General features: G+C 35.8%; 1 protein-coding gene across 1 annotated transcript in view; it reads right to left on the bottom strand.

Moving 5' to 3' along the window:
- Positions 1–24,939, bottom strand: part of DNER (delta/notch like EGF repeat containing) — a 134,087-nt gene that overhangs the window by 70,115 nt on the left and 39,033 nt on the right. The window contains exon 2 of the mRNA XM_074877636.1: positions 9,652–9,948. Coding sequence (XP_074733737.1) covers positions 9,652–9,948 — 297 coding nt within the window. The remainder of the gene's footprint in view (positions 1–9,651; positions 9,949–24,939) is intronic.

Here is a 24,939-nt window from a genome sequence, read left to right as displayed (position 1 = left end):
ATCTAAAAATACACTCAGTTTTAACACTTTTAAAGTGTTTATTAGTTTTACAATTCCATGCATTTATTACCTTGGAACACAAGGGGAAAAAACGTAATTTAAGCATGTCATTTACCTTACTATTCAATATTAGAAGTTTGTAAAGTAAAGGGTATTGATCTCTTTGAAACTAAAATTAAAATAAACCCAAAAAATTAAAGAAGCAAGAGCCAAACAAAGCAGCTTCATAGTAAGAGCTGAGATTCAACCTTGTGAAAATGGAAAAAAAACAAAACAAAACCACTTGTTTGCAAACACAGCAGAATTAAGGATTACTCAGCATGAAAAGCACAGATAGAAATATTTCAATGGTAATCAGAAGAGCAAAAAGGAAAATGCAGGATTTTTGACTGTTCTATTAAGAGATCTGTACTGTTTGATGTCTTTATCTAGGAACTCCATTTCTAATTGGCTTTAACTTCATGTTCTAAGAATCCAATAAAATAATCATCTAAACCAGTAGGACACTAAACCTAGGGTTTTATAACAGATTAAGTTTAAGTTATTTCTTTTTTTTTTTATATTAAAAAATCTGGTACTTGGATTAGACAAAAAACACAGGAAGAAGCAGCAGCTCTCATAAGGACAAAAAATGGTTCTATAAGTGTCCTATTTCAGACAAATACTACAGAGACAAAAGTGACTGCTTTGATACCTGAATAAGGAAACAAATTATACAGATTTTCACAGCTGTGAGAAATTTGCATAAAGATTTTTATGTCTCTTTCCTATACTAACAGAGCTCTCTGCCAAACTGAAAGATTGAAGAATGAGGGCAAAGAAGACCAATACATTACAATAAGAAAGGACACTGAGAAGATGAAAACAATCTGTAAGTCTCACTCTCAAAAAAAAAAAAAAAAAAAAAAAAAAAAAGGCTGCTAGAACAGGTAGGAGATATTTAAAACAGAACTCACTGGAAAATATACTTAAATAATTTTCAGAAAGTAAAATAAAGAGCATTCCTATCCTAATTCCTCAAAATTTAAAAAGTGAAATGGCTGAAGTAAAAAATACAGACCATCTAAAGTCATTTAAAGATAATCTTGAAAAAAAATTACATATAACTGCAAGGACATCAAGTTCTTCCAAAATTCCCCTGAAGCATTCAATGACACAGAACTTTTAAGCCAGCAAGGAAGCTCCTTGGGGAACAGACTTATAGATACAACACAAATGATGTAGCTACTTTAAAAATAGTCACCAAAGAAAACAAAATCTTCACGCACCTGCCAAAGACTAAAGTATGTTTAGGAGCTGCTTACAAAGATAAGCTCCTACATCAGTACAGAATATATTGAACAGTTGCTCTTTAATATATTACTTAGAGTTTAAAATGCTTAAATATCAAATTGCTGATAGGAAACACAGAATTCCTCTTCACATACATGTTCTTAAGTTTGCATCTAAATCACGTTCTTGTTTTTTAAAACAGAACATGATATACAAGAACTACATTTCTGCTTCAAATGTTTTAAGAGTGTTAACCTTCCAAGTCTTTACATAGGTAAAAGAGAAGCATCATTTGAGAAAGCAAGAGTGAAATCTCCAGAAGAGTACCTATTCCTACAGTCTCTTCCTGGACCTTAACAAGACAGCAGTGACTTGGCTAGAAGATTACCTTACCAGGCCATAGCAGTAGCATAGTGAGACTGCAAAGGAAGTCAGGTGTGGTACCTAAGAAGAGAGCAACAGACTGTTCTTCCATATTACACCTTTTCTGAAAAAATTAAATCATGTGAATTGTACAGACCCTTCTGCCTTACAGACCAACCAGAATAATGAAACAGACAATTCAATAAGTGCTGAAATACATACATAAATCCCAGGGCAATATTTTTTACATGAGTGCCTTTATTACTTTGGTAAATTAAGTGTACTAGCCTTTAGTTCAATAAGGCTAAGAAAAGTAACATACAGACTCTACATTTATGCTAGGATACATATATGCAACCTCTCACTATAGTAGTTATCTGAAGATACTTGTTGTATATGAAATTTCACAGTAAGTTTCTTGGAAAGCTGACCAGACATCTGTAATTCTACAAGGCCTCATCAACAGTGCAAAATACAGCCATTCTACTACCGTGATACATGTTTGCATTTCTTTTGTATCTCAACCCACTGAGTTTAAAGAATCACAGAAGACAAAACTTCTTGCAAAACATGCCACGCTTGCCTCAGACTAAAGTTGTCTGTAAGTGGAATGACCAAATTCACATTAGCCTCAGCAATTCCTCACTATCTTATTAACAAGATATTAATGAATATTTCTGAAAACTAACAGATACTTCCAAACACTGGAAGAGGCTGTCCAGGTATCTTATGGACCCTTCAGCCTTGGAGGTATTTAAGACTCAACTGAACACAGTTCTGAGCAACCTGCTCTAGCTGACCCTGCTTTGAGCACGGGGGTTAGACTACACAGTCTCCAGAGATCCCTTCCAACCTACACTGTGATTCTGTGAGTAAAAATTCACCCCCTGAGCCAGTTGCCTACCAAGTCTTTCCTGTAAATTGCCATTGTAACTTCCGTGACATCACGGCTTTCACATAAACCCCATTCCAACACACAGTAAGAGTGCTTCATTTTGAAAATATTCCCAAGGTTACACAAATAAGTATGTGTGCATGTGTGTGCACACTCACACAGGCATCTGTGTATTTTTAATTGACGCTTTCCTTCTCTGCTAGCTGTGAAGGTTCTCATTGGTTAATCTCCTGTCTTTCCACCTGAAAAAGCTGTTCTCCTATTTTTACCTCTAATGGGGCAACAGAGAAATCTGCATGGTCTTGCAGCCAAAGCAAGTCTGGAATTAAAGAGAATACACAAATGCACACATCATTTCCACACATCATTCTTGAACTAAATAAAAGAGATGAATACAAACTCATCTTACAGAAAAGATCAGTGCTTAAAAGAAAAAACTGTGCTTTAAAACGTAAACATATTTGAAAAGACATTATGTTAATGAAAAGAGTACAAAAATTAGTTCTTTGAGAAAAACAAGGCTATGTTCTGGGGTGGTCTCCCATTAAAATTGACATGGTGATTAAGAAAGATAACCTTTCATTTCTTTGGTAGGACAGAAACTGTCACGATGAATGTATTATGAGGAATGATCCTGCAAATGCTAACTCTTTCAAATCATCTTCCAAGGGATTACATATTAACTTTTAATTCAATAAAGCAAGTTTTATAATGTGCAGTTTTGCCTTTTCTGAACATAATTTTCCATCAGGATAAGGACTGCAGGATTTCTTCTTTTCCAACCCTCTAAGGGTGGCAAGAGATAGCTTTTATTTTCTAAGAAGCACGAAAACTTTGTCAGACTTCCTTATGCAAGGGAAAAATCATGTTAAAGAAATAAAACAGGTTAGATCCTGTCTATAATATCTTGAACAGCTGTCTGCAAAGAATTAAAAACGGAAAAGAGAGTAGGAAAATAAAAGGCAATATAATAGAACCATAAGAGGTTTCTTGTAGTCAAGATGCCAAGCAACAAACCAGGGTCATTTCCAGCACAGAAATCCCATTCAGAGAGAACAAAATTATAAAAGAAAGAAAAGCAGTTCCCTTGCTCCATAAGCATGGAAAAATGACTGCTTCTGAAAATCTAGTGTCACATAGCTTAGCCTCCACATAAGTGTATTTGTTTCTACCCTCCAGAGTTTCATATGGGACAATGCTTGAAAGAAAAACCAGAACAGAAAGAAAATAAAGGCTTACTTCTAACATATCTCACCAGTGGGAGAGAAAAGCAAAACTGTTTAGAGTAGGAGTAGTGCCTCTCTGAAGAACACCAAGGGAAGACTGACAGACTGCATCCAAAAACAGTATCAAATGAAAAACACTTGCCAGTTATTGTAGCACTGAAATGTGGTGTAAGGAAGGCTGCATATCCACCCAGCAAATTCTATTGCTGGCAGTTTGTGTTTCTTTGCTCATCTGAGCAAAAGCCACTTTGTAGAGTCAGCAATCACACTGCCAAGAGGATCCAGCGCACTCTGGTGCATGGCAATCCTCTAGACAACACTATTAAAACTTTGTATTTCTGTCACAGGTTAATAATGCCAATATTACACCAAGAGGTAGACGCTTCAGCGGGCACAGTAGGTTATCTTACATAATGACACTTTCTCAGATAAATTACCTGGGTAATCATATTAGTCAGGTGCCTTCTTGTCTCAGGATGGCTACCAAAATCAATGTCAACTTCATAAAATCTGACAATCAGTCTGTACGGGTTTTGGCCAGAATAGAGTTAATTTTCTTCACAGTAGCTTACATGGTGTTATGTTTTGGATTTGTGATGAAAACAGTGTTGATAACACAGATCTTTTTGTTAATGCTGAGCAGTGCTTACACAGCATCAAGGCCTTTTCTGCTTCTCAGACTGCCCTGCCAGCAAGTAGGCTGGTGGTGCACAACAAGGTTCGGGGGGCACAGTGGGACAGCTGACCCTAACTGATCAAAGGGATATCCCATTCCATATGATGTCATGCTCAACAATAAAACTAGGTTGTGGGGGATAGCAGTTGGCCAGGGCTGCTGTTGCTCAGAGACTGGCTGTGCATCAGTCGGTTGGTGTGAGCAATTGGGGTGTTTTGCATCACTTAGTTTTCTTTCTTTTGTTTGGGGTTTTTCTTTGTTGTTTTCTTTTTCTCACTTTTTCTAATTATTAAACTGTCTTTATCTCAATCCATGAATTTTCACGCTTTTACCCTTCCCACTGGGTTGGGGAGTGAGCAAGCAGCTGTGTGGGGCTTAGCTGCCTACCCCCTGGTTAAACCACGACACTGTCATTCAATAAATATTACTTGCTTGAACAAATAACGATCATTTCTTATTCCAGAGTGTATGGAGCTGTTCTGAATAATAATGGTAAACACTGTGGAAACAAGTTCATTGAGCAAAAATTCCACATAGTCAATTCTTTACATGCAGTGTGACTTTGTAGAGTAGGCCTGATGGTTGGACTCGATGATCCCAAGGGTCTTTTCCAACCTGAATGATTCTGTGATTCTGTAACGCAGGTCACTGAAGAGTAAGCTACGATGTAAAATCCATCCAAAGTCTGTCAAGTCAGCCATAGATACTTCTACACCAACACACTGAAAGGCAGTAAACACATCAGGCAGGGTTTTTTTGCTCAGACTCTCAAAGACTTCAAGATGGGCTGATTCCTGGATAATCAAAAATCCTGAGCCCACCCAACAATATAGATGCAGCAAGCAGGTCTTCGGTATCTTGACATAATTGCACTCACTAGAATTTTCTGTAGGGTATTTCTGTCCTTAAAGGGGATACAAGAGTTTTGATTTTAGGAAAGCTAGTCTTTATGACTATCCATTAAACATCTTTTAGCAATGGAACATACTAAAGTAAGGTTTGTGTGCACTTCACATAAGTTTTGTTTGAGCATATTGAGCTTTTAGAGACTTTTGTTTTGTGTTTTGAAAATAAATGTAATAAAGGGTATCACCTATCCAGAGATGCTTACACCAAGTTGTCTTATCTGAATGGCATTTGTACAGAAATTTCCATACATAAATATTGTAGAGGAGAGATTTAGTGAAGTTACAGATTTATCCTAGAATAAAGTTAATCTTATTCTAGCAAAATCTGTTTCCTTCAGTTTCCTTATTTGTTTAAATGATTTTTCTAAAAGAAAAAAATAAATAATCGAGGATTACAAAATAAACCTTACATACATGTATAAGCTGTTCTAAGTCAAACCAAAAGCATACATATTCCAGTACTTTAACCCCAACAGCAATCATAAGAGGGAATGCCAAGAAAATAGGATAAGAAAAGGGCAAGTATACATCCTCCAGCCACCACCTATTTTCATGTGAAAGATTTTCCTAAACTGTCGTTTCTATGTATTTAGCAACCCCAAATGGATCTCACCTCCATGATTCTGTTCAGCCTCCTTCAGCATCCATAACATACTTTGGCAAAAAATGCACAACCATTTAGCAACACATAAAGCAGTCAAAGATTCAAAGGTCTCTGTTTCAAGCAGAATTATTCCTGAAGCATTGCTGCAGAGCAGGAGCACTCTATTTCAGGATTTTCCACCTGACCCAGCCATACGCCTTTTAAAGGTTTATAATCTACTGACTAAGAACACATGTAAAACAAATGCTGTCCCCATTGCAAGGGGAATTACAAGTTTATCGTAGCCTCTAATCACTAGCTCCAAAAGCTTGAATCTGAGTGGTAGTATTGCAGTATAAATAAAAGGTTAGACTAGGGCTCACATGCATAGCATTCTAATTCCTGGCTGCGTACCTGGCAAATCACTTTACTGCTCTGTGCTTCAGTGTCTCCATCTGTAAAATGTGAATAATACTGCTGATTTCCTTTGAAAAAAAATTGAGAGCTATTAAGGAAAAGTAATATATAAGAGTACAGTACTGCTATTCTTACAGTTGATTTTGTACACAGAAACCTTTGTTGGATCTGTTAGTTGAGTAGGGTAAACAAAATGGTTTCTTTTTTCTTCTGTTATTGGCTAATATATATCTTTCCTGCACTGTAACACAAAAGATCATTGAAATGGGGAAAAGTGGATTGCTAGTTGTATCTCTCTTGCAAGTGGAACAAGTTAGTTACCCAAAGCAGGAAAAAATGTTCTCTTTCAACAACTGAACACAAAGATAAATTCCTATTAGCCTAAAGAAACCAACAGACAAGAATATTTTTCTCTCAACGATCTGTGTTTGTAGCCCTTAATCTGCATATCAGGAAAAGACTAATTTCTTATAGCAAGAGCTGTCTAAGAAAATAAACTGTATCCAAAGACATCCGTATGTTGTCTACTGGTGCAGACATTACCGAGAAGGTTCAGTCAAGCAAGCAGTACCAAGTATATCCCTAGTATCTAAGGAATACAGAAAAAATGTCCAACTGTAACCGTACATCATGCCTCTCTTAGACAGTGTACTTCTCTCAGCTGTTCATTTTTTGAGTTCCCAAAACCTGCTGAAAAAGCTTCCATGGAAACTTCGTCCTTGCAAGATAGTGAGAGCTTTCATTTGGAGAGATTCTGTCAAAATTTCTCTCTGAGCAGGGAGACAAAAGAGTATGAAAACTATTAGTTCACTTGCAGTATCAGTATAGAATAATTTGAAAAACAGGATGACTTAGAAGATTTTAAAAAACAAAAACAAATAAACGAAAATCCCAACATAATAATAGCAGCCTTTGTTGCCTCTGAATCTCCAGGAAGATCAAAACAGTAGATTTTTGCAACACAAAACCTAGAGTTACTTTTTTTTTCCCTTTTAAGAGGGCAAGAAAGGACAACCTTTGCAAAGCTTTTAAAGCTTTGAGGAAAGGTAGTAGTTTCCTGCTTAACTCTTTACTCTTGAAGTCTCCACTGAAGAGGCTTTGGAACACAGACCTTCAGGCAAATCAACTCTCTTTAGTTTAATATAGGTCAGAGCAACTGAAATCGGAATCAGCAACTGAAATCTCTTTCTTTCGGATAAGCATCTCTCTCACTGTGAATTCCAAAGGACAGAAGATCATTATGCTACACTAGAAAGACCACAAAAAATACAAGAACCATCACAATCTATTAAACACATATCAACACAAGTAATTTCATAATAGGGTAACAAGTAATTTCCATGTTAGTGCTAATAATGCAATCACAACTGATAACATATATGTATTTCTCAGGTAATGGAAGACACACAGAAGGGGTGAATTTCAGCTATTAAAATACCCACTTGTGAATGATCTGTTTGGCTGAAATGCTTAATGAATCTACCTAAAATGCAAACCAGGCAGAAATGTTACTTATACAATACCAGATGACAGATTGAGGAAGAAGCACAAGGGAAATCTGGTACAGAGAAGGGCATGCCCTTAATTGATCAGGACGTATGGAGCACCCATGCAGAGATGACACTTATTTTAAACTAAGTAATAAAAGCAGATCATTGTTTGTTTCTGCTTCAGTGTGCTCTCCAAACTCCATACTTGGTGCCTGACATATGTTCTACTGTAAAATAAGAGATATGGGAGATGGAATTCCAAGAAATAAAGCTCTGTTCTCCAGACATTGCCCACCAAAACTCCCACTGAAATGGGATACAGCCCTACAACTACTTGTACCTCAGATATAATCTGAGAGTCATAACACATCAAACATATATTTTACATAGGTTGACTTTACTTTCAAAAACTGATTTAAATAAACGTTACAGTAAAAACATGAACAAATTTGTTTGGGCTAGCAAAGAATGACGAAAAATATACTTATTCCATGATTAAACTTATGCCTGTTCACTTTCTCATTACGGAGTGTGAAAACACCTCAGAAGAATCACACTACTTGAAACACTTCAAAAACAGATACAGCTGACATTTAACCTATTTATCCCTCAAAAAACTCAAATGAAATAATTCTACAATGCATTTTTCATTAAGAAAAAGATGTCATGAAGATTTTAATTCTTTGCCTACTGAAATTGTAATATTTCTTCACCAACAAGCTTCATTACCCCTAGGTGCTTGCTACTGATTCAAACAAAATGAAAAAAAAGGCACTACCATTACCCCCAAAACAGATGCTCACTTCTATGGCAGACTGTTCTTTGGGATGCATTTTGCACATAGGTAGCATTATTATAGGTGGGTGATCTTTGGATCAGGTTTCAGTACCAACCACAGTAGGAATAGGATATGCAGGAGTAGTGGTCTTGCACCTCCAAGTAAGAGAACAACAATGAAGAGAACTACAAATCATTCTTGCAGTAATGGACTTCAGAGAAGAAGGGAGGAGGATGGTCATGTGATAGAATGAACTTAATACATGGAAAAATTATCCAGAGATAAATAATCAGTTTTTCTTTGTGAGAAAACGTACTTTCTATCTATACTTGGTTTTCACATGTAAAGATTAATATTTAACAGTAACTGGGCTAAGTTTGATAGTTCTTTTTACTTTTGCAGAAACTAGAGTCTATGCAAGACATCTAAGAATTACTAATAAAACAGTGTACAAAACAGTAGAAAGCAAAGATCACATTTCTTAAGGCTCGTATGTTGTGTGCTTTCCAGATGTAGCTTTGCCAGACACTAAGTTTGTCATTTTACTAAAAGATACAACAAATGTTTAGAAGTTTCCTCCATCATCATTGCATCGCTAGAGTTGTGTACTGTATAATACATTGACTACCACTTTTAATCCCCAAATAACTACATTTTCTTAACACTGCAAGGACATGTATTTTTCAAAACAACATGCGATTATAACTGCAAACAGAAAAAAATATATTAAAGGTATTGCTTTAACCTTTTGATTTTCCTAAATTTATTTGATGTTTGGAGAAACGGTGTCATACAAATGATTGGAAGAAACAATATTATCCCGTTTCAAAGAAATACCTAATACAACATGTTGGCCAACTTAAATCCATTACTTTTAACAAGTATCCAAATCTACTGTGTTTGATTTTATTAGCATATTTAACTCAGGACAGAGATCATATCTTCAGTCCCCTCATGTAGACATCCACAACATCATGCACAAATTACAACCCAACAATGATAACACTTTTCTGGGCATCTTCGTTTAGATAGAATATTCTCACCTCTGTTTCATCCCATTTCAGATCTATAACTTTCTGTCCCGCTTTTGGCTGCCATGTAGGTAACGTCACAGTTGCTCTTGAACGAGGAAGAACAATGTCAGGTTCCAAGGTGGATGAGACCAGTGTGCTCTGTCTTGGTGACGTCAGCTCTGTCCATTCAGAGACTGGAAGGCTGTGAAATGAGTGTTCACAGTTTGTTCCCTCATAGCCTTCACTACAGAGACAGAGGTAGCCATCACCGCTAGCGCTGCAGTTACCATGGTGACAGGGGTTGCTGGCACAAGGATCTGAAACAAACTGGAAAAAACATATCATATAGGTCAATTACTGCATATAAAGGATTTATTTCTAAACTTTACAGAGACTATAAAACAGGGTTCTTTTCCCTTACTGCATTTATCTTCTAAACATATTCATGAATCAAACTCATCTTTGATGTATCTTCAAGGAAGTAAATTCAAAGGATTAAAAAAGAATATAGATTAATCTATATTAACCGCTTTTCTCAGACTATTTAATGTTAATTCACTGTTGACACATTAAAGCAAAGTGATAAACACAAAGTAGCAACAGGGCCACTGTTCACAATCAGGAATTTTCAAAAACAGTCTTAAAAGACTAACCTACCCAGGGAAAACAACAAACCTCTAGAAATTTAACACTGTAACAGAAGTAGGAATGGGGCACAGAACTCCTACAGATCATCAGGTCATGAAGCAGCTCTGTGTTGTCAGCATTAACATCACCTGATCCTATTTGTGGACGCAACTTCTATTTAAAACAGCTGGGCCTTTCACCTGCACTTTGTTTAGTGGACAGCAGTTTCAGAATCTGAATTCATTCTGGTGCTGAAAACTGTCTAACAGGAGTTAGAAGTTGGGGCAAAAGTGTGCTTATTTTTAAAACAGTGTCTGTTAGTATAGGACAGGACTGAGCCCAGTGATGTAGGAAAAATCCTGTCCTAAGCTCGCCCGCCTTCTTCTAATTTCTAGCTTAAATTTATCTACAGCTAGTTTGTACTCAGTTTCTTACGTCATCATTGACTTTCAGGTTAAATGTCTTTTCTCTCTTCTATGTTGATGCTTACATCCATGATGTATTTATAGAATACATCTACAAACCTTTCTCAAGTTTCATCTCATAGACTAAATAAGCCATGCTTGCCCACTCTCCTTGTGGAGGACAAGTCCTCCATTCACATGATCATCTTTGCACTCCAGACTCCAAAGTTTAGCACTGCCTTTTGCAAATGCATCAATACTTTTGTTTGTCCTGGAAATTGCTTCCTTGATATTACTTAAGAAATGTTTGCCTTAGTCAGAGCTAAATCACACTGCTGACTCACTGTCATCATTTGACCAACTAAGCCAGGCAGTTCCCTTGATTTGTCTTCACATCAAAGGGATAACCCATCACTGAAAACAGATATTTTCTCAGTCTTGTAAGTGCAAATTTCACCCAAGTGCTCCAGTCCTAAAGGTTACCCAGTTCTTCCCTGTACAATATTCCAGTCCTTCCCTGCGTAAGCACTGTTTCTGTTTCTTGTTGTATTTCTCAGTAAAGGACTACAGTTATTTATTATTAAATATTTGTTTCAATTATCATAAGAATTACATAAGTTTTATATATCATTAATGTCATAAAAACAAAGTGTTGGGTCTACACAAGGAATTTACCTTTCCATCAGTTCAAAGACCTGGCGTCAGGGACACCAAATCTTAGTATTACACTTTCTTACATAAACCAGTGCTGTTATTGACCTCAGCTAGAATTCTTTCTTTGGCTGAAATTTTTCTATACCCCAGCCTCTGTAACATTTTTGGACAGAAAACAGAGAAAACAATATTATGAAAGTTAACGTTGGAGACAGTTAACGATGAATATCAGATTTTGTACTGACAGATACAGAAGAGTTAGAGGCCATGGAAGACAGTCCAAAATATATGGTCTAATTATTTAAAATCTCATGGTTTGATTACAGCTCTGAATGGTATTTACTTTGCATAGAGACACATCTCATACGTATCAGGTGACACTTAGGTAGCAGGGTCAAACTCTGATTCTTCCTCATTTTTAAAACTCAACTATATAGTGAGTTTATATATACTTAATATATCAAGTAAGTATGGATTTTTATGATCAGATGGGTTTATCTCCTTAAAGTCTCTCCTGCAAATCAACAGAATATATAAGTTCTCAAAGAACAATTGCTAGATTGCTTCTTCGCAAAATAATATTTAAGTGACAGAAAAGAACAGTTTCCAGGAAGGAACACAACCTAGTTCTGTTCTATGGTTTGTCAGTTACATTTCAAGCTTGCTCCCAGTGCTGAGTAGCAGAGATTTTCACAGAAACTTCCTTTTCCTTTAAGAGGGTTGAAGATAAAAAGTGTTGATGTGTGAACAAAGCCCAGTTCAAAAATTGTTTGCAACAGTTTTTTCATGTTCTAGTTGCTTGGACTAGATCTGAGTTTCAAAGACATGCAGCTATCCTATTGTTGGATAAGCTCTTTACTCATTCTTTCACAATTAATCCAAATTCACATTAACCCATTTTTGATTAATAAATCGGCATTTATTCTAATGAAATTTAATTGTTCTCATCACACGTAAAATATTATTTGCAAACCTAGTAACAAGAAAGAAAAAATAATATTTTCAAGCAATCACAAAAGGCACTTTTTCCCCTTAGTGAATACATCCATTCACTTTACAAGCAAAATAATAAAAAGTGCATTGTGATACATGTTATTTGCTGTAAACTGTTCTGAGCTTGTTTGACTGGAAACAGCTGTGCTTAATGACAAGCACTGCTTACTGCCACCCATGCCATGCACTGAAAAACACCTTGCACCTTATGAATCGCCACTAACTTTCCACACGCAGTGGAAGTGAAATAATTTAAGACTGCTTTAAATGAAGAACAAAAAAAGATGAGTGTAGATATAGAACTTCAGCCATGCACTTTGTCAGAATTGAGTTTTATGAAGTACTTCACAGGATTTTAACTTACAATTCCCTTTTCTTAGTTACTATTAATTCTAAAGCTCATTTTTCTTTCAGTAAGCCTATCAAAACAAACCAACATCCTTTGTGTACATACGTTTTCTGTTGAGCTAAAGAAAACTCATTTTACTTGGCAATTAAAAAGAGATGAGGAAATAAAATTGATTAATTTGTGTTGGATGATGTTTCTGTGGTTCCTCTAGTCCTCTCCAAGGACTCTGAGAAACATCTTGACACAGCGAACTGCATGGCTACATCAGAATTAAAAGGTAGCAAAATTTCAAGGCTTAACCTTCAACAAACTTTTCAAGCTCACAGAAAAAAGCTCACAGACTGTCCTTGGTCTAGTTGTGAGCTGAACATAGGTATACCATGAGTACACAATTTAAAAAGCCCTTTTTTAGCCATTGTTTGTGAAGTACACAGTATTTTAAAATACTGTTGTAAAGAGAAAAGCAGGAAGCAAGTCATACGTATCCATATAGAACATGATTAAATAATAACACAATATAATCACAACTAAAAAATCCCAGGGTTTTTTTAGGTGTAGAATTTCAATAATCTTGATTAAGAAAGTATATTTAGTATCTAGGTCTTTTGTTTTTATCCCCATTTCTCCATTTAATAGTCTGTTTTTATAATACATTCATTGACTAAATAGTCACAGTCAGCAGCTGCAACTGCCAAAGCTGAGCTAAAAATCATAAAATGTATTTTCATGCAATTACTATTCCATATGTCTAGGCAGTTGTAATCTTTGGAGTATTTTTCCAATAGAATCCTAAGATAGATGCATACCAAGGTGCCCTTCGTATCGCAGTTAATTTTCCAAACACAGACTGAATATGGTATAAACACTAGGCTTGCTTAAGAATCACATTCACAAACATGGATTGTTTGCCAGCCAGTCCAATTGTTTCCTAAGGTTTCAGTTTAAGATAAAACACTGCAAGATGTAAATCTGTAAGATCTTTCTGCCAGTACTCCTTTTGGTGACACCAATTTGCCATTCAATGCTCATTCAGCATCTCTTCAGAGAGGTTCTACTTGTTTTACCTGGAGACAGTCCAGGTAGATCCTCCAGAGAGCTTCAAAAAATAGAATAGTAAGCCTAAAGAGAAGGCTATAGATGAGCTCCTAAACACCACAAAACCTGTCTTCCACCTCTGAGTCTCCTCTTAGATGTGTTAGTACAAAACTAACTTTTGGCTGTTTTTATTGCCGCAGCCTACAATCACAGAAAACATTATACCAGCTTCCAACCTCAGTAAAATAAGGAAAAAACAGAGTAAATCGAGTCCTCATATGAGGAATTCAGCAGATTGTTTAAATCCATTCTACACAGTGAATGTCAACCTGTTAACAAAGCCACGCTGACACAATGTCAAAGACATATTTTACATATGTGTGCAGTAGCACTCACAATCTCCAAAACAGTCGTCAGATATTAAAAACCGATATAGTCCATAAGTTTCCAACTCTTCAATGGTCCCCTGAGATAATTTTTCCAGTTACAGGATAAAATGTTGTGTTTTCAAATATGTAAACTGACCCTATCTGGTTGGCATTTAGACAAATACTTTCTTCATGTATTCTGGTAAAAATAGATCCTAGGAGAAATTTAAATCAGTAAAAGGAAAACTGGCTTTGCACCTACATTTCTGAAGAAATTCCCCAATACAAAAACAAACAACTTGACCAGGAAGAGATCATGGGAAGATCCACCACATATCACAAACAAAGAGAAGGCATCAGACACACCAATTTCACGCTATGCACAGTACATTAAAAACTATCAACTTCTGAATACTTTAGAAAGAAAATTATTAAAACCTACTGTCTAAGCTATTATCAGTTTGTTTTTAATACAGTAAGTAGGAAAAAAAGATTTTTCTTATAAGCACATCTGAAATATCATGCTATCTATGCATATGCATCAATTTATGAAAAAGAGATGGAAACAGATTTAAATCTTTTACATAGCAATGGCAATAAAGATTATCTAGAAATGTAATCTCTTTGAAAGAATTTTAATTATGTCCAAACTATTATTTAAACTCAGCCTCATTCTATCCTTCATATAGTGAAGTTTTAAATCCCATTCTATCACACATTAAATATTAATGCATACTAGGAAACGAAAGACAAGAAAACAGAATGAATTGAAATAGAAAAAAACCCAGATGTTCCAAAAGGTGCCCACAGAAAAAGCATTGAGATTAGTATATTGAACAAATGCATTTTCTTCGATTTTGACAAAAGACTGTCTTGTCACTCAGTGGGACTCAAGCAACATATGTGGGTTCAGCTTCTGGCTCTCCCAGAGACATCTTCTGTGACCTGAGAACAGTCAGACTCTATCTTTGCCTCTTTCCTAACTGTAAAATGGAGATTACACTTCCTTTCTCACACTGCCTGTGTTGTCTGGTTAGAAAGCAATTTTTTTCAGGATGGTAAACACAGAGCCAGATGTAGATAGGAACTCTCAAGCAGCAGTGAAATACAAATAAATATAGTAAAGAAATATATCTCTGTACAGAAGGCTAAACCTGTAACCTGCGGCTATTCAGGTTTGTTTCTTTCTTATTCTTTCTTTCTCTCTCCTTTGTTTCTCTCTGTGGCTATTCAGGTTTCTTCCGAACACTTCTTTGCTCAGATGAACAGGAGCGTTCAGAGAAATATCCAGCAAAGATTCTTTAAAATTAAGAAAAATTCCTAAATTATATAATTTTCTAATTAACCCACAAAAGACAGCAAAATCACATTGATATTGCATGTTTAGACACTATACTCTTCATCAAAACAAGATCTCTTGAAAACAAGTAGGTTGAAGAATACATTATTTTTCCAACTGTGACCAAACATAACAAATAAAGAGAGTGGCTAATACACTGTGATTATGAGAGTTAGGAGGAAAGATTTTTTTTGCCTCATGAGAATGTAAAAATTAACCAGTAACAGCACCATGGTGCACATAGGTATCTCCACCTTAAATGGCTGTTACTGAAAAGCTGCCTGCAAATACTTTTGCATATGTGTTTAAGGATGCTCTTGGTATTTCTACCACATGTGGAGAACTGGTGCTATGTCACAGTGAAACACTGCCTCACAGGGTGCAGTGACCACCTGCACCTTGATCAGATACCAGCCAGTCCATACAGGAATCAGAATATGAACTGTATCTATTTGAGCCCTGGCTATCAAGGACTTTAAAGAATGGACAGGCCACAAAGTAACAGCAAGTGCTTTATACAGAGGTCCTGGAAACCAGAGCAATTGGGGCTTGCGTTCCCATCCCTCAAAACAATGTAAGCAGGACAAAACATTTATATAGTACAGAAAACATTAACATGGCAGCTACATCAGTTTTAGTTATTAGAAACTACAAGCTGCACACAGGACTGGAATTAATTAAGATTTAGAAGGTTAATGCTAAGAACTGTATCATACTGAAACTACAACGTAAGCAACTTCTTTCTAGAAGTAAACGTTTACTGTTTTCCTTTAGCAATTCCACTCAATGCCCCAACCCATCAGGAAAGACATCAATAAATCTAACAAAGAAGTGCAACCTTTGTCAGTTAATTCAGAACATGATTCTTTGAAACACCACTAACCATGAGCATTTTGGATTACTTCCAAGCTGCCATTCTCATTCTATGAGTTTTGAATATTCAGAGTAATGAAACTGCCAGTGAACGTAATAAATGGATATAAAACATTTTCTTTACTTCAGTGAAGCAGCAGAAAAATGCCCAAAGAAATTGTCTGTTTAATTGAGAACCAAAGCATGGCTGCCCAAGTCTATTTGAAAAACCAGCAAACATAACAAGGCAAATTTTAAACAGCATGATAGGCTTTAAAAACAGAGCTCTGGCAAACGGCTAAGTTACCCGTGCGTAATGTTACCATACATCAACTGCTTTGCTCATTCTTACCTCAGGGCATACTGAAATGACTACAAAATAAACTGAGATCACTTTCCCCCTCCCTCAAGAAAAGGAAAAGATCTACTTCACACTAACCACAGAGTACTGCTAGATGTGAGCTTGCAGATAATTACTGAGAAGCACCTTATAGGTTTTCTCAGCTTTCCTCAGCAGATTACTTTTAACACTTCCTTTTTTTTTTTTTTTACATTTTCCTTTATCCTATTGGGAAAGGCCATTCAAATTGCTTGATATTTGTCTAGATATAGTGGATTTAATATTACATTTCAAGTAGACAACCTAAGTCAATTTACTGTGTATGGGCAACACCCATACTTAGCAAAGATGTCTTTTAAAAACAAAATTAGGTCAGAATATCCGTCCTGAAGACAGATCCTTTCTGATAAGTGGTTGACCTAAGAAGTATCAATAGATCTGTGAAGATTAGCATTGAGGCTTTTTACTGCAGCATCACCTCATTTTACTCTCAGTACGGTTGGCAACCTACAGTAAAATTGTTAAATGGGACCCCAGTGGCACTCTCATTACTGGTAGTAAAACTAGGGCGTAATTCTGAAGACAAAGCATTAAATTTGTTAGAGTAACACAACACATTTGTTTGTTTAGATCTTATGCTATTATTTCATTATGAAAACATCACACAGTGAAAGAATTATCAATAGCGTCTTTATTCTTAATATTGTCTTCCCTTTTTAGAAGTATTTTTTCCGGAGCAACAGTAGGTTACACAAAATAATTTGATGATAGGACATTAACATATGCAATGATATGAAAATTCATAACATTTTTATTTCTAGAATTAAGTTTCTGCTTGTTTCAAATACATTGTTCACTGTGAGAAGCTGAAATTAAGTAAATATATTCCCTTATATTATTCTAGAAGTCATTAATTGACCTAAAAAATGACATGTAATATTCTATAAAAAAGAAAAAAACAAGTGTTCCAACTTACATGCAAAAGACTTTAAGATATTTTTAAACAAAAGATTAATTCATTCTGATTAATTTAAGTTTGAAGTTAAGCATATGGGTCACAGTCTAATTCAAAGCTAATAATATTACTTCAAAATCTTACAAATTCTGCCATAAATACTCTGATTTATGACACAATCAGGACTAGCCCACGGAGGAATACCATTCAAAATATCTTTATGAAACAAAAAATCCCAAACAATCTGCTACTGGGATTTTCAAAACTGACTAAAGAAATTACTTATCCTATTGAAAATAAGATGATCTTCAATTCCTAAATTTTCAGCTGTTTTAAAAGCAACAGCACACTATAGGGTCTATTCAGGTATGCAAAGTTTTACACAATCTATGTGTCTGTCCACCCTTACAAATTCTGACCCCAGTGAACAAACCAGATTTTATAGTTTTCCAGAGATCTCAAAAATAATTAAACTTCTTTTACTTCCATTGCATGAACAGGCAACCAGATAGAGGATCAAGCCCGTGTAAGTGCTCTAACTGGTAAAAAGACCATAGCATAATCTCACACTTTACTATACAGCAAGCTAGCTACAAGACAAGAGCACCCTTACAAAGTTCAACAACAGGAACAGCAACAGCGTTCTCATTTTCTTTAGCATCAACATCAATCAACCTCAAGACACAAATTCACATAAAACAAGACTTCATTAGTTCAAGTACTCATGACATTTTTTGATTTACAAGTCTGAGACTTCAGACATTTTCTAGATGAGATAAAGCAAAATAGGCACACAGTTCTTGTAAGAACAAGAGGAGGACTGAACAACACAATGAGTTGTGCAGTAAAACTATGTGGTTGAACCATCAATACCACATGAAATCCTGAAAAATAGATGTGACAACTGGCTATTGTCATAGCTTTTTGCCCACAAGAGGTTGTGAAAACAGGCAAAGATAATAAACACATCCATAAGGTATCTAGGAGATGTGATATAATCAGCAGCCCACTGATGCCATATTTTTCCAAATCAAGTATGAAAAAACAATTAAAATTTGGTGAGTTTGAAAATAAATAGTTGTTATCATTTCAAGCCACAATACATCAGAAAGGAGACATTTTGCCAGCTGAGACATTTGGCAATCAATAAAACAGAAAATGCTTATGCACCTGGTCAAACAGCCGAGCATTATACAGGTCCTCCAGCGCTTTCAAACCAGCAATGCAACCAACGTTACTGCACTCGGTCCGGTACTATTGACAACACAGTAAATCACAGGTATGTGGTCTCATGATTTTTTTCTTATTTCTCATACTTAAACATCCTGACAGATCAAAAGTTAAAACATTGTCTAGTTGGAGAAATACCGAAAGAAAGATGAAAAAAATTGCAAATGCATGAATGCATTCTCTCAGTATGCATTCTCTGTATTGCTATTTTGGATTAAGTTACTCCCTGTGATCATTATTTTAAAAACTCTTTCCTCTGTATATTAATATATACTTGATTTTAATCGTTCAGGCTCAGGATTAAAATTTGAAGACCCAGCTACATTGTTAATACAGTTATTGGGGGTTACATATCAAATAATCAATTGACACACTGAGCAGAACTGACATCTATAGAGAATCGGTGAAAAGGGATACCAGTGTGAAGTAGCTGCTTTCAGTTCTCTGGTTGTTACAGCAGACAAAGACTCACAGCCTTCCTTCTTGGATTAGGAACCTAAACATTTTTCTGGTCACAAGTGATTTTTTCTTTTACGACAGGGTCAGAGGCAGTATAGAAAAGTCAGCAACTTTATCTCATAACAAAGCACCTGCCTACACATGAAGAGCAATGTCCAAAGAGTTTCAACTCAACATTCAGTTCCTAATCCCTGAAGAATTTATCATTTTACTGCAAGAAGTAATTGGACTAAATATTTGAACAATGTTAGGAACAGAGATAAAAGCCCAAAATTTCTCTGCTCCTCCTTGCTTAAACACCATCACTCACTCATGTTGACACTCATTCCCATCGTCACACCCTCTGCCCCTGTGAATTTGCTCTGTGAAAGCAGTTTCAACTACAACGTTTTATCTCACATTTTATGACAGGCTAACAGTGAACTCAGTTGCTTCATGGCAGCTAACACACAGTAACTTGTTAAGGTATGACAACAGCAGCATATGCCTGAACCTTGAGAATAAGTCAATCTTCAGATGCATAAAATAGGTCTTTATATGCAGTGGTTCGAGGCAGTGGTTCTTTTAACCTCATCTGAAATAACTGGTTTGCCCAGTCAGTAGAACAACATTCTTGGGACTATTTCTTAAAAACAAATTTATTTTGTTTACTTTATATTAAAATAAACTGGATTATGATTTTTCCCATGACATACACAGTAACAATTGTTCAGGGTTTTATCTCTTTAGCCGATGCCAATACAATTTTTCTAATGTCCGTTTTTGATTATTTTCTTGTAATTTCAGCTTCTTGATCTCATGACTTCTAGTTATATACACAAACTTTTCATTTATTTAATGCAGAGGACTGTGCCTTCCTGCTAGGACAATTCAGACAGGGAATTACCTCTAAAATCTCTAAGCCTAGGGAAATAGAAATATGGTATTTAGCCCACCTCTCTGGGACAGCAGTATGTACTCTCAGGTCTCCTGCAGCAACTTGCAGGGAGCCTATCATTACAAATAGGAGAATTACTCCTCAGTGTGTTTACTTTTTTTCTTCTCTCTGTCACATCAGAGATAACAAGCAGAAAGTTGTTTGTTGTAAGATCTTCTCACTGGTGTCTCCAGGATGCCATGTATACTCATTGTTCAACATGATGAAGGATACATGTAGAAATGGTAAAATGGAGTTTCAGTAAACTAGTGCCCAGCAATAAACTCATCATCTATCATTTTATATCTGCCCTAAAGATCATAGCTGTTACCAACATCAATGAACAGTTCCTGAAAGAAATGACAGGATTTGTGCCCCCTCTAGAGGAAAGGGCACAAATGAAGGGGCTGTGTCCCTTTAGAGGGCTTTGCTTAAATCTCTCTTTCAGTTGGTCTAAACACTGGGATCTACAAAATCAGATACAATACTTTACAGACCATTTTTCTACCACTGTAGAAAGCAGGGCTGTGACCTAAATAAATTCTCCTATGAATTTTGTTCATGAGGTCATATATCAAATGATCTTATATCTGTCATCAAACTACACCGTGTGCATGCTGTCATTTTGATGTGTACTAAACTCCAGAGATGAGTATTTTTTTAAACAATACCTTTCTACAATTTCTCTCACTCATACACATTTCTTTTGATGATTTAACCTCATGAATTTCTGTATCCAGACAAGTTGAAACTTATGTCACAGATCATTCCCCATATTTTTTTACTTCTCAAAATCCTTTATTACTCTCTTTGAGTGACTTCAAATCTGCTGTCTTAGCTAATAATCCCACTACGAATTTATGTCTATGGGCCTGGTCCTTTAATGTTTTGATGCTATGAATTAGATTTATCACTTTCTGAACTCAGCAATACTTCATGGCATCTAAAAAAAAATTCTACAGCAAGAACTGTAGAACTTCTGTGAGGAAAACTTTCTGTAAGGAACTATTCCTTTAGTCTGATTTAAATCTTCTGTTTGGTAATTTTATTATATGTTCCTACTCCTTATCTTGTGATATTTAGCAAATATGTTGCTCTCTTCTTCACATCACTCATGATTTTTGAGACTTCTGTCACAACTGTGTTTGGAAAAGAGGTGAACAAGATAAGTTTTAGATATTCAGAAGTTGTTTCATATACCTTGTCACTGTCCCTTTCTGAGGTAGGGAGAGAGTTCCAGAGATGTGGGTATACCTTGGATTTATATACTGGTACAGCTTTTTTCTCTGGTCCTTTCATCATAGTAATCAAAATATTAAAACCAACTCTTACAATGATCCTCATTTGTTTTGCCACTATATGTCATTTCCTACCTATATGACACATAATTCTTTCTACTCACTCTATTCAAGAACAAAATTTATTGCCTTTACTGGTTTAGGCACAGACCCTCTGAGGTTCTGTACATCACCATTCTCTTGCACACATGTGCGATACTCGATGGCGACTACCTACACAAATCAGGAGGGTAAGGATTTGCAGATCTGATCACAACCACGCTGGAAAGCTTTGTATTGAATATAAAAAAAAATAGCAGCAGAATTCTATTTCCTGCAGATAGCTCTAGCAGCCTTTTATTAATTCAAGTCTTGTATGCATACTTGCATTTTTAAGAGTTTTCTGTGTATTTTTTTGCAAGATTCCATTATTTCTTATAACAGAACATTAATTTATGGTGGCAAACAGCAGGGCTTTTAAAAGGTTGTCTTGGTTTTGGCTGAGATAGAGTTAATTTTTCTTCTTAGTAGTTAGAATAGTGCTGTGTTTTGGATTCAGTATGGGATTTGGTATGAGAGGAATGTTGATAATACACTGATGTTTTCAGTTGTTGCTAGTGAGATCAAGGGCTCTCTAAGTCCCCATGTTCTGTCCATGTGCAGGTGTACAAGAAGCTGGAAGGGAGCAGAGCCAGAGCACTGGACCCAAATTGGCCAATGAAATATTCCCTATCATGTAAGGTCATGCTCAGTATATAAAGGAGGGTCAGCCAGGAAGGAGGGGGTTTCTCTCTCCCTTCTGGGATTGCAATTGCAGGATCTTGGTATTTCAGGATTCCTAATCAGGAATGGGCTGAGTATCAGTCAGTGGGTGGTGAGCAATTGCATTGTGCATTACATGTTTGTACTTTCTATTATTGTTATTGTTTTATTCTATTTCAGTTATCTCATAGGTTTCTATCTCAGCCTACGAGTCTCCCTTTACCCCTCCAACTTCTTTCCCATCCCCTGGAGAGGAGGGTGAGCGAGCAGATGCATGGTGTTTGGCTGCCAGACAGGTTTAAACCACGCCAGAGGTACTCTCCCATACTGATTTATGATATAATGGGTAGCAAGACACACGAGAGTGTCTGATAGCACTCCAGAGGTAAGGACAAGTGTTTATGGATATTCTTTTCATCCAAGTTACAAGGTTTTTTTACCTCCTTTTGAAACAGCTACAAGAATTCAAGGGAATATTTCCTGTTACTCTAAAAGAATTCTGGGTTATTTCTGGGGTTATCACCCAGCATGTTGCCTCCAAGTCACACGCATTAGTGAGGCACTTGCATACTGTCGCTCATAATGATGTGTTAGTCATGATATTAAAAATGCAACTTTTCCTATTCTACCTGTATTGAAAGATGGTGATTTAGGAAACATTTGAACAGGCAGCCAAACACTGAGTCAGTCTACAAATAACAAAACAGTATAGTACATTTTACACAATCTCTGGGGGCCCATCCAACTCGACGTAAAATTCAATTTGTACGTGCATGTATTTACATCATGGAATAAGATAGCATCTTTTGACAAATGTCAAATATTTTTTTAAATTATTGAAAACTACACATGGACATCTTGCATCAGTATTTTGTTCTTGATCTTCAGCAAATATGTTTATACTAAAACAAAGTTTAAAAAAAGATAGGAAAAATGGGAAAAGAAATGTAACAATTTAAAACCACTGCTACAGGCATGGCTTGCAGGAAGCTTCTGGTGATGGACAAAAAAATGGCTTATTAAATCCCTGCTGTGCCATATCCTACATTCTTATTGTGTCAGGTTACATGACATTTTAAGGCACTACACAAGTGCCATTCCCTCTGAGGATAGAAAGTGAAATGGATTAGGATATGATCTTAATGCTGTATTTGCAAAATGGTAAAACACAACATAACCTCATTGTGGTATAAATTTTGTCATTAGCCCCTGCTCCCTCACTGTTGGTTCAAAAATTGTTTTACTTAAGCTAAGTAGTTAAAAGGATAACACAAATATGGACAAGAATAAGAAAAGTCATAAAAACAATTTTTTCTTCATTTATCTTGCTTCTGGTTTGCTTCCTTCTGTCCAGGAAACTTTTCAGATTTACAGTGTTCCTTCAAGATTCCACTGAAAGTCAAAAACATTTCAAAACTATGATGTGATTAACCAATAATACTGGTGAACCTCTTCCCATTAACATACTTGCTTTTTGGCTTACAGAAATTCTTTTTGAATTAAGGACACAACTAAAATATTTTTCTGAGAAATAAGATTTTTTTTAAAATCTAAATAAAAAGTTCTTTTGCCAAGTAATTTCTTTAACGTAGAATAGGAATAACTCTGAAATAGGATAGGAAATAAATACTGGAGGAGATAGTCTAGAGCAAGAATAAAAGAAGCTAAGAGAAGTTGACCAGGAGAGACAAAAACATATTTTGACAATACAAAAGAAATAAGTATTAATTAATCAAAACATCTAGTCACAGAATTAGTCTGATTTTCTAATATTAAAGATGATGAATCATGGGTTCAGGATTCTTTTCTCTATTGTAACACGACACTGAGTTACAGATGAAATAGAGGGAAAGATATGGCTAGCGCTAGTTTTTAGCCCAAAGAAATAGATTTGTATTGCAAGGACAGAAGAATACAAGTATTTTACATAATAATATTCAAACACGTAAAAAATGAGTCAGAACTAAAACACTCGCTAGACTTGGTACTGTATCTTTAACCTGAAAGCTTCACCTACAGATGTGTTCTTGAAGCACTCAGCTGCAAAATACTCATAGAATATCAATTGCTTATATTAAAACAAAAAGCAAAGCAGCGCAAGTACTACTTTCTGATATGTTTGTCTATATGACAAAGAGGAAAAAAAGTTAAATTCTAAACCATTAAAGCCAAAAACGTTATTTATGCACATGTACCATACAAGCTTTCCATTATTACTTTTACTTACAAGATAAATACATAGGAGGAATACAAAAATCCATCTATTGCAGGGCACACAGCAGAAAGTTTTTAGAACTATTGAGACCTACAGTTTGGGACAGAAATAATCTGATAATAATCTAGTCCAGGCGTTCTCAACCTTTCCTTCACCACAGACCCCCTTTAAATACCTTTTGTGGTCATGAACCACCAAGACTTAATTCAAGATTTAAAGCACTAGACTGCATCAAATATTTATTTCAATTTTCTCATGAAGGATCTTCAAATTTGGAGAGAAGAGGAAATAAATTAATCTGTTAATCCACACACTCCTATTATAATATCTTTATTGCAGTGATTCCATATGAATTTAAAATAATAGCATCGACGCTCTTCTTGCTCAAATGGCCCATGTTACGGTATTTTAACGTGCTAATTCCGAATTTGATGCCAATTTTTACATTAAAATTTGATTATAAGTTTTTACAATTCTTCTCACATCCCCCCTTGTTTGTCTGTGTTCAGTCACCGTATATTTTTGTTTATGGGTCCAGGGCCA

This window comes from Strix uralensis, chromosome 9 (assembly GCF_047716275.1).
Source record: "Strix uralensis isolate ZFMK-TIS-50842 chromosome 9, bStrUra1, whole genome shotgun sequence".
NCBI classification, from domain to species: Eukaryota; Metazoa; Chordata; class Aves; order Strigiformes; family Strigidae; genus Strix; species Strix uralensis.
This window is presented reverse-complemented; position numbering and strand designations above follow the sequence as displayed.